The sequence below is a fragment of the Balaenoptera acutorostrata genome, chromosome 21 (assembly GCF_949987535.1).
Source record: "Balaenoptera acutorostrata chromosome 21, mBalAcu1.1, whole genome shotgun sequence".
NCBI lineage: Eukaryota > Metazoa > Chordata > Mammalia > Artiodactyla > Balaenopteridae > Balaenoptera > Balaenoptera acutorostrata.
The window spans coordinates 7034279-7045652 of record NC_080084.1 but is presented as its reverse complement, the minus strand read 5'-3'; the positions used below and the strand labels follow the sequence as shown (position 1 = coordinate 7045652).

Sequence of the window (11374 nt, the reverse complement as noted above, 5' to 3'; positions counted from 1 at the left end):
GTAAGGCGCCAGCCATTTTACCCACCATTGCTTTTCCATCAACAGTGCAAATGTCAACAACATAGAACAAAAGGCAAATCATGTCCTGGTACAATTAAGAAAACAATTTTGATCTTGTGACCCCTAAAGGGGTCTCTGAGACTCTCAGCTTCCATGGACCACCCTTGGAGAACTATAACAAATGTACCTAATCTGGGGCTTGGAATACAAAAGCAATGAATAACACAATACCTACCCTGAAGGAGTTCACAGTCTCAATAGGAAACACAAGCAGGTAAACAAATAAATATATCTTGTTGAACACAGAGGTCGAGAACAAATGTATGGACACCAAGGGGGAACGGGAGGTGGGGTGGGATGAATTGGGAGACTGGGACTGACACATACCCACTAGTATGTATAAAACAGATAACTAATGAAAACCTACAGTGTAGCCCAGGGAACTCTACTCAGCGCTCTGTGGTGACCTAAAAGGGAAGGAAATCCAAAAAAGAAGAGATATATGTAAAAAAAAGAAAAAGCACAGGAATATGAACATTTCTTCATATTACCATGACAATAAATACTCTGGGTTCAGACCTCAAAAAAAAAAAAAAATATCGTGTTGACTGCTACAACAAAGACAGAGACCAGATACACCACTAGTTACAAGAGAGGGAGTAATCTCATGTCCAGGCATACCTCCAGAAATTCTCATTCAGTAGGTCTTCGGTGGGATTCAGGAATCTGCATTCTAAACAAGCCCTCTAGGCGATCTGGATGCAGACAGCATGAGATCCACACTGTGAGAAACACTGCCTTAAGAAGTATAAATTCTAGGTTTCCAAGAAGGCCCAGCAGGTAGGTAGTTTCAGAAAGAGAGAATATCTTATGATATCTCTCAAAAAAACCACCAGTTGGGCTTCCCTGGTGGCACAGTGGTTAAGAATCCGCCTGCCAATGCAGGGGACATGGGTTCGAGCCCTGGTCCGGGAAGATCCCACATGCCGCGGAGCAACTAAGCCCGTGCGCCACAACTACTGAGCCTGCGCTCTAGAGCCTGTGAGCCACAACTACTGAAGCCCACGTGCCACAACTACTGAAGCCCGCGCGCCTACAGCCCGTGCTCCACAACAAGAGAAGCCACCGTAATGAGAAGCCCACGCACCGCAATGAAGAGTAGTCCCCGCTCACCGCAACTAGAGAAAGCCCGCGTAGCAACAAAGACCCAACGCAGCCAAAAATAAATAAATAAAATAAATTAATTTAAAAAATAAAGAAACCACCAGTTAATTTCACTGGCTATTGCTGTTGCAGTGGTATATCAAATCTTTTACCAGAAAAAGGCTTGAAAGGTAAAATCTGAAACAAAGTCTATTTTTTCCCTTTCAATGCTCCAGCGCAGTAGGCAACAAACTTTCTTCTGTAAAGGGCCAGATAGATATTTTAGGCTGCGTGGGCTGTAAGGTTTCTGTGGCATCTAATCAGTTCTGCTGTAGCACAAAAGCAGCCAGAGACAGTATGTAAACCAATGGGTGTGGCTGTGTCCCAATAAAACTTTATTTATAGAAACAGGCAGTGGGTTAAATTTGGTCTCTGGTGGTAGTTTGCTGACTCCATGCTCCAGTGCAAAAGATAATGCTGATGGCCAGTAAGCTGCCTAAAGAGCAAAAGCAACAGTCTAAGGGTCATGAAACCACTGAATTTCACATCTAAAGTCGGAATAATTGTTAGGCATCAATTTTGAATTCCCATTTCTTTCCAGAATAAATCATATTTCAATATTCAAAAGGTATTGTGTTGAGTGCCTATCAAGGCATTAGGTGCTACAAGGATACACAGTTTTTGGAGACAGAAGTTCTCAACCCCTGGTGGACACGTCGGCATCAAAAGTTGAGAAAACTCCGCAGTTGTTTCTGATGATCTGACAATAAAATAACAAGGCCAGGCTGTGACAGTGATTCGCAAACTCTAATGAATAGAAGGGTATGCTAAGTAGATTCTTTAAATTTCAGATTGAAACCCAAGATAGTTAGTCAGAGGGGTCATGAATCTACATTTTAAACAAGAATATACAGGCTGCTGCTGTGCGGCAAGTACCACTTACTGACTTTGTTTATAAAAGGATGTTAGAACTAGAGGAACCACAGAGACATCAGTCTGACGTTCTCTTCCAGCCCAAAGTTGGTGATTTTTATAAGTCTATAAACCATTCATAAAAATGCATTTTATTACTTTATAGCCACAACTGAATAGTTCCTGCCCTCAAGTTGAATAATCTTAGATTTTTTTTTCCCACTTTGAGGAAAGTGATTTGCCTCTCACTTCAGTGAAGACTGTTTTGAGCTGATAACTTCAGTTGAAGCTGTGCAGCAAGGTGTCTCCTTGGGCCCCTGGAAGTTTCCATCAAGCCAAGGTTTCCTCTTGGCTCGGGTTGTCGGACTGAGCATATGTAAATGTAGCAAATGCAAAAGTAAAATACAACACTTTTAGGAAGCAATAAGAGAAAATCTTCAGGAACCGGGGGTAAGCAATGAGTTCTTAGAGACGTGACACCAAAAGTTCTCAGAAGGAAAAACTGATAAATAGGATTGCATCAAAATTAAAAACTTTTGCTCTGTGAAAAACTGTTAAGAGGATGAAAAGACAAGCGACAGACTGGGATAAAATACTTGCAAAGCACCAATCTGACAAAAGACCAGTATCTAGAAAACACAAAGAATTCTTAAAACTCAGCAGTGAAAAGACACACAATGGAACCCAAATTTGGTTTCAATATCATTCTTCAATAAGAGGGACGAGGGCTTCTTGTTGGAGCAACTGGTTCTAGCACTGGAACAGGAAATATGCAGGATGAGCCTGAAGAATCATGTAGTGCCAGAAAGTGAGGAGGGTTCCAAAAAAAAACAAACCCCACACAATCATGGGGGTATGTCAAAAGGACACAACTGAAAGAGCTCCCAATGGCCAAAGCAAGACATTCTGAGCAACAAAATAAATAAGGTAGCATTAGATCATAACACAAAGTATAAAATAAATATCTATGGGTCCATATGGATATAAATGACTGAGTAAACAAACAAATAAATAAATGGGAGAGAATGAACAAATCTACCTTGCAGGTAAATTCTAAAGAATTAACGTAGCTAAACACCCTCAACGAGGTGGAAGGTAACTCTCCATCCCCTAAGGGGGGAGCTGCAAACGGGGACTTCCAAAGAATACAGTATGAAAAGGGGGAAAAAAGATATAGTAACTGTGTAGTGGAGAAACCTGACAGACTACCTCAGCCAGGTGATGAAGGTTAACATCAACAGTATAAGCTATGTAGATAGTATATACAGTTGATATATGATGAGAAAGGGCACTTACCTCTGTGGTCTTCCTCCCCAAAACCCAAGCCCCAGTGTAATTATGAGAAAAGCATCTGACAAATCCCAGTTGAGGGGCATTCTACAAACTATCTGACCTGTACTCCTCAAGACTATCAAAGTCATCAAAAACAAGGAAAGTCATGGGAGTTCCCTGGTGGCCTAGTGGTTAGGATTCCAGGCTTTCACTGCCATGGCCTGGATTCAATCCCTGGTCGGGGAACTGAGATCCCACAAGCTGTGCAGCGTGGCCAAAAAAAAAAAAAAAAAAAAAAAACCCAAACAAACAAAAAACAAACAAGGAAAGTCTCAGAAACTGTCACACCCAAGAGGTTCGTAAGGAGATATGATGACTAAATGTAATACGGTATCCCGAATGGGATCCTGGAAGAGGAAAACGGTGTTTTCCAGGTAAAAACAAAGGAAATCTGGATAAAGTATGGACTTTAGTCAACAAGAATGTATCAATACTGATCCATTAATTGTGACAAACGTACAAAACTGATTTAAGGTGTCAATAACAGGGTGTGGGGTATATGGGAACTCTGTAGTATCATCACAATTTTTCTGTACATCTAAACTATTCTACAATAACAAGTCTATTAAAATAAACCCAGTTAGCAAGTGGGCAAAAGACACACACAGACATTTTACAGAACAGAATACACAGATGGCAAATAAGCACATGAAAAGATGTTCAACATCATTAACCATTAAGGAAATGCAAATTAAAGCACAATGAGATATCACTACCTACCCATCAGAATGGTTAAAATAAAAAATAGTGACACCACCAAATACTGGCAAGAATGCAGAGAGACTCATACATTGCTGGTGGGAATGTAAAATGGTACATCCACTCTAGAATAGTTTGGTAGTTTCCAAAAAATTAAACATGCAAGTATGATATGACCCAGAACTACACTCCTGGGCATTTATCCCAAAGAAATGAAAACTATGTCCACACAAAAACCTGTACATGAATGTACATAATAGCAGCTTTATTCATAATAGCCCAAACTGGAAACAACCCATATGTCCTTCAAGAGGTGAATGGTTGAACAAACTGTGGTACATCCATATCATAGACTACTACTTAGCAATAAAAAAGAACTAGATACAGGAAACAACTTGGATGAATGTCAAGAGAGTTATGCTGAGTGGAAAAAAAAAAAACAATCTCTAATGGTTACATACTATACAATACTATTTATATAGCATTCTCAAAATGACAAAATTTAGAAATGGAGAACAGATTAGTGGTTGCCAGGGGTTTAGCACGGTGGGAAAGGAGAAGCAGGTGCGGCTGTGAAAGGTCAACGGGAGGAAGAGTCGTGCTGACGGGACTGCTCTGTATCTTGACCATATCGATGTCAATATCCCGGCGGTGACATCACAGTACAGTTTTGCAAGATGTTACCATTGAGGGAAACTGGGTAAAGGGTACAGGAAAGCTCTGAATTATTTCATAAAACTGCATGTGAATTTACAATTATCTCAAAATAAAAACTTTAATGAAAAAAAATACAATATAGGGAATTCCCTGGCAGTCCAGTGGTTAGGACTCCGCGCTCTCACTGCTGAGGGCTGGGTTCAATCCCTTGTCAGGGAACTAAGATCCCACAAGCCACGTGGCGTGGCCAAATAATAAATAAATAAAAAATAAGAAATACAATACAGTTGGTACTCCTATTGATCGGTTCCACATTCACAGACTCAACTAACTATGGACTGACAGTATTTGGAAAGAAAAAAAATTCAGGAAAGTTCCAAAAACTTGAATTTGCTGCATACCCGGCAACTATTTACATAGTATCTACATTGTATTTACAACTATTTACACAGCATTTACATTGTATTAGGTATTATAACTAGTCTAGAGATGATTTAAAGTATATGGGAGGATATGCATAGGTTTATGCAATACTACAACATTTTATATAAGGGACTTGAGCATCCATGGATTTTGGTATCCGCGGCGGGGTCCTGGAACCAATCCCATGGATACTGAGGGACGACTGTACTCCTAGTTATTCTGGATTTCAGAAAAACAATCATTTTTAGTATCATTATGTCCCATGCCATATGTGGAACACACTGATACTAAAAGATGACTTGTTGTTTATCTGAAATTCAAATGTAACTGAGAGTCCTATATTTTATCTGGCAATACTACCCTTGGCATTAGCTTACCAGGATAAGGTATATATTGCAAAATAAAAGAACATTTAAAAGCTGGCTAGAGAAAATATGCCCTGATCTCAGAAACCCCTAAGTCCTCCCTTCTCAGCAGCTGGCATCTCCTCTGCCTCACATTTTATTTTATTACAACAAATGTGCTACTGCCCACCACTCCTGATGAGAAAAGCCACATAGAGTATAAAGCCCTCCTGTCTTCACAGAGGAGTAAAAATTATCCAGATAATCCTCCCTTCTCAACTTCAACTCAAAATAGCTATTCCCTCCAAGAAAGATTATGAAAAAATAATAATTAAACAGTATAGTCAGGAAGCATTTTCTAGAAGCAATTTGGGGTGTCCAGTATAACGACACTGTAAAAAACACAACCAAGAAGTTAATAGACATCTGAAAAAATATCTCTAACATGAAAAAGATGGAGATTGAAAAAGAAAGGAAAATGCAACTTTGTAGGAAATTCATTATTTGAGAAGAAAAAAAATCAAGAAATTATCATTAATATCCTCAGAGATATAAGATGCTACACCCACAAACAAGAGCAGAATCCCATAGAGAACACAGAGCACAAAAAAATTCCTAGAAACTAAAAATATGATAGATGAAACAAAATTCAGTGGAGAGTTGGAAGATAAAGGTGAGTAAATCCCCCACAAAGTACAGCAAAAAGGCAAAAAATGAAAGTGAAAAGATAAGTAAATCAAAGAACCAGTCTAAGAGATCTATAACAGAAACAGCAGGAATTCTAGAAAGATGTAATAGAGATTAGGGTAGCAGAGGAGGAAAATAAACAAACAAACAAAACCCAAGACAATGTTATAGGACTTAAGGGCAGGAGTTTCCAGAACGAAATGTGCCCAGTAAAATGGACAAAAACAGACCCACACCAACACTGTACTGTAGAGGGGACAAAAATATCCTACAAGCTTCCAGGAAGAAAAACTAAGTTTTAAACAAAGGATCATGAAAACACATTTTCAAATATGCAAGATGGAAAAAAATTACTTCCTATGCACCCTTTTCCAGGAAGGTACTGGGGAACATGCTCTACCAAAATGAAGGAATAAACTGAGAAAGAGAACGACACAGGCTATGGAAAAAAGGAATCCAACAGAAGGAGTGGAGAGAATCCCCAGGATGAACAGAAGAGACCAGAATGAAAGTATGCACCAGGAACATACCAGTGCTGCAGTCAGAGGGCTCCAGGAACGCTTCTTCAGGAGCCTAAAATTGATAAAATGTGTCTGAGCATCTTAAGACTTAGACAAATGATGGAGGGTTTGAGGTCAAATCAGTCATAAGCACATAGGCAAACAAAATAAGTATGACAAATGATTCATTCCAGAGAAAACAAGGAGTTGTTCAGGAAAAGAAAAGTAAGCAGTTTACTGCATGACTGAGCTCTGGGCAGCATTTACATAGTATAATAACGTACAACAGAATTACCATATAAGTGGATTGAGAAACTGGAGGGATGAGAGCTGGGATGTGTGTATGGTAGAGGCAGAGAGACCTAACCTTCATCCTCTACAACAGAAAATCAGTAGAAATGACCTAAAGCTGATAAATCAAAAGGGAGCAATACAACTGTGTTATTAAAAAAATATGGAGATAACTTTTTTTAAAAACTCAATTGAAAGTAGTTACTTTTGTCGAAGGAAAAATGGGACTGGAACAGAAGAGTGCTCCTTTTCATAGAACTGACTTTTTTTAAAGATTTTTTTAATTTTTTGATGTGGACCATTTTTATAAAGTTTTTACTGAATTTGTTACAATATTGCTTCTGTTTTATGTTTTGGTTTTCTGGCCGCGAGGCACGTGGGATCTTAGCTCCCAGACCCGGGATCAAACCCGCACCCGCTGCATTGGAAGGTGAAGTCTTAACCACTGGACCACCAGGGGAGTCCCAGAATTGACTCTTTAAATTGCTAACTTCCGTAGAATTATTTGAGTCTTCAAACTCATAACTTTTTTAAAAAGAAAAAAGGATGAAAAACTCCAGTCATCAAGTATCCATCCCCCAAAAAACTTTTTTTAACGCCAATTTAATCCATATTCTTCAACTTAAACAAAAAATCTTCCCACCTCTAATGGTATTACATTAACCAACTACAGAACTGTTTTCAAAACCCCATTTTTCAAAGCACTTTAAAGAATTCCCCACCAACAATGTAGAGACCAGCCCATCCTGCTAATACTTCATTGGAACTTAAATTCATCTAAATATTTACATTGGCGTTTATATTTGGAACAATAGTGGCTTATTATAGAGAACATAGCTGTGTTTAACATGCCAGATCCGGATAACTTTATTCAAGAGTTTGACAGAAATCATCCCCAAAGTAATATTAAACTTAGACACTTTTTAAAAGTCCAGATGTGAAATACCAAAAAAAATTTGAATTCAGTCTAGAGTCAATACTAAGAACTGAATCATATCCACAAAAAAATGAATACTATTTTCCTTCTTATATTCACTATATTTTCTGGAACAGGTTGCAATTTAGTTTTCCTTTCCTTGATATTGGCATTTGGAATCATTTTAACATGGTTTACACCTTTAAGTTCTAAGTCTGTACTTATCCTGAATATCTTATTATAATTAAAATTATAAATCCAGAAGCAATAGCCCTCCCTTACAGAAAGAATCCAATTAATAAATGTAGAAGGAATAAGAGAAACAAAGTCACATTCGAACACCACCGTAGTAACAAGCAAGATCTGCCAGTGGATACAAAAATGAGTGGGCAAAAGTTTAAGCAGAAACAGGACATTTGCATAGCTCACATTATCTCTAGCAAACATTCAGTCATTACAAAGGAAAGCATAGTAAGTTTACAGCAGAGAATCCTAGCAGACGCCACCTCACGTAGTGGCTAAGGTTAATAACACCAGAAATACATTACCGCATCAGGTGTCAAGATACACTGTCACAGATCAGAGGACGCTATGATGACATGACAACTAAATGCGAGGCAGGATCCTGGATTGGATCCTGAAACAGTGAAAGGACATTAGTGAAAAGACTAGAAAATCTCTACTTTCAAAACTCTCTACTTTAGTTAACAGCATTATATCAAGGCTAATTTCTTAACTTGACAGATGTTCTACAGCTATGTAAGTTGTTAATATAAAGGGAAGGTGAGCGTAGAGTATACAGAAACCGCTGTTTTTGCAACTCTTCAGGAGGTCTAAAATTATCTCAAAACTAAAAAAAAAAAAACTGTTAAAAAACATACACACACACATATATATGTGTGTGTGTGTATAATGTGTGATTTATAGATTAAAAAATCAAGACTTCAGGGAAATTGGTATCTTGGGCACTCAGTTAAAAAATAGTGTTCTCTCCTGTATTAGTCATTGTCTCACTGGTTTATGTTAACTCAGCTTTAAGGTTCTCCCCCTTCTAAATATTTAGTTTCAAGTATAACTTTTAAATTTTCATAGAAAAGCCTTTTGTAACATTCTTATATTAGGCCAAAAATAAAAATCCTAGAATAAAATTGTCACCATATTATCTCATAAAATCACTCATACCAACCTAAGACCCGGCCAATATTTTTACTTTACTTCTTCTCATCATATAATATGCTTGTATTGGTTTTTTTTATAAGGAGGGGAGATGGCTGGATTTATTTTCTTGTTAATAGGCCTGGCAGTCAAGAAAAAAAATCACTTGGATATCTTATTAAGAAACAGCAGTTTTTCCAATAACAGATACTGCATACTGGAACTCACTTCAGATGAAAAAAGTAAGTTATCTACCTAAGTCTCTTCTACATGATAGCATAGAGCTACCCAAGCAAATCCAGCTAAGACCCTTTCAATATCCCTTCCTTAAATCTGGCTCTAAAATGACTGTTATTAGTGATGGTAAACATCTTTCTTATAAAACAGGCAATACTGTCTATGCAATTTATTCTAGGGAAACAAAGATAAACATCAAATCTACCTTTAAAAGAAGAACACAATTTCCCACCCTAGCTATGGCTGATTCATTCCCTGAGCATGAATCCTCTTTTACCCTCGTTGTTTCTTACTGTAAACTGAGCAGATACACTGAGCTGAAATCTGCTCATAGGGATCCTGATGGTGAAGCTAATATTTTAGATGGAGAACAGCATTCCCAAATGGTTGTATTTATTACTTTTGCAGTTATTATTTCTACGTGCTGTGGCATTTAATTTTTAATCTGTGTTCATCACACTGCTCCATATGGAAGCAGCTGTAGTAAAAAGATAATTAAGGGGGAAGAAAGGAAATTTTAAAGTGGATCTTCATCCAAATACGATTAAGACAGCGAAAAAGGAAATAGCCCCATTTTCATTCCTATACCCATGCCATTTCCAAATTAACCTTCCAATAGTAACATGAAAAATAGAAGTGGTAAAACTCTAACCTAATGATCTATACAAAAAAGGAGACAATCTACCTCAGGAACTCACTACACAGTGCAATATATTCAAGTGGTGAAAAGATATAAATTCATCCAGAACTGCCATACTATCTGGCTGTCAGTATAGTCTCTTGAGTAATTATGTTAAACATATTACTACAAAATGTACCAAGAAGTAGAGAATAACACTATATTTGTGAACTACAAGTAACAAAACAAAACAGAGGTCCAAGAAGGCTAAAGTCCAAGCTGTAATTTACACACAAAGTGTACGGTGAAAGCGGTCACAATGTACAAAAATTTGACAAGTAATCCAGATGTTTAAAAAAACAGAGCCTGTTTGTCTCAGACAACATCCAGTCTTATCTGGTAGGTTTCTGATAAGCCTGTTACATAAGGTGGATTTCCCTCCTGCTGATAAGAAGCAGCTTGCAGATACCCATAAATTCCTTAAGGGGTGAGACTACTTGGCAATACTGGTAACTCCATAGCTTCCTATTACATTCATTGGTCTGAAAACTGAAAACAACTCATAACCCAACTGTTCTTCCAAGTCCTTTACCAGTTTTTCAAGTTTTATATCAAAGGAAAGTTGGAATGTATTGCTTCTTCTCCTCAACAGGCATTTCAAAAAGAGGGTAATTAACCAAAATCAAGAGTTCTTTGGTCAAGTTAGTAACAGGCTTCCCCTTTGCTCTAAATCCCTTCATAATCCTTTTTTTTCCAATTTTTCCAGTATGGCCTGGATTTTACAAACAGCCTCTTTCCTGGCCTGCCGGACAGAGTCCTGGCCCCCAGTTTCAACTGAATCCAGTTCCAAAAGTTCCTTGGTTAGCATTTCTTCCAGAAGCCAGTATGCTTTGTCTGTCTTTTTTCCTACGAACTCTTCTACTTCTTGCTCAAGATACTGGACCTTCTCCAGCACATGTATGATTTTTTTAATACTTGCGGGAGTCCCTTCATCTGAAGATAAACACTCTTCAGGAAGATTATTACTCTGATCTTGATTGCTGGGATGTTCGTTGGTGGCATTACCATACAGCTGAGGCTCAGCACTGTACTGGACTTGGGAATCCAAGAGCTCTGAATTATCATTGTTCATTGTTCCCGAGGACTCGTACTGATGGACACTGCAAGGAAAGTTGTGCCGGTTCATACCTTGGTCTGATTGGCTATAGGGGTATGAGGAATCCTTGGAGTAGGAGAGCAAAGAGGGGAAAAAAGCTGTTTTAATGGGGATCCATCAACATCAGATTTGTTAGCCCACATCTTTCACCTGACCAGGAAGGTACATGAAAAGACTCCCCACCAATAAAAGTGGACGGCCCTCCTTAATCTTTTGAGAAGAATACAGCCCTAAAAAGATAAAAGGAAGAGAATTCCTGAGTATAAAGGCTGGAATCTACCCTGAGACAGGTCATCATCATGA

General features: G+C 38.2%; 1 protein-coding gene across 5 annotated transcripts in view; it reads right to left on the bottom strand.

Moving 5' to 3' along the window:
• Positions 1-4326: 4326 nt before the first annotated feature.
• BAG4 (BAG cochaperone 4) overlaps positions 4327-11374 on the bottom strand; it is a 34519-nt gene continuing 27471 nt past the window's right edge. The window contains exons 5-7 of one of the 5 annotated variants that reach the window (XR_009006522.1): positions 8453-11137; positions 6728-6770; positions 4327-4782 (exon numbers count right to left, since the gene is read on the bottom strand). Coding sequence is in view for 1 of the 5 variants with exons in the window: in XM_007178387.3 (XP_007178449.2) it covers positions 10652-11137 (486 nt within the window). In the remaining 4 variants the exon portion in view is untranslated. Of the gene's footprint in view, positions 11138-11374 lie in introns of all 5 variants that reach the window. The other 4 variants (XR_009006519.1, XR_009006520.1, XR_009006521.1 and 1 more) reach the window with 4 other exon arrangements.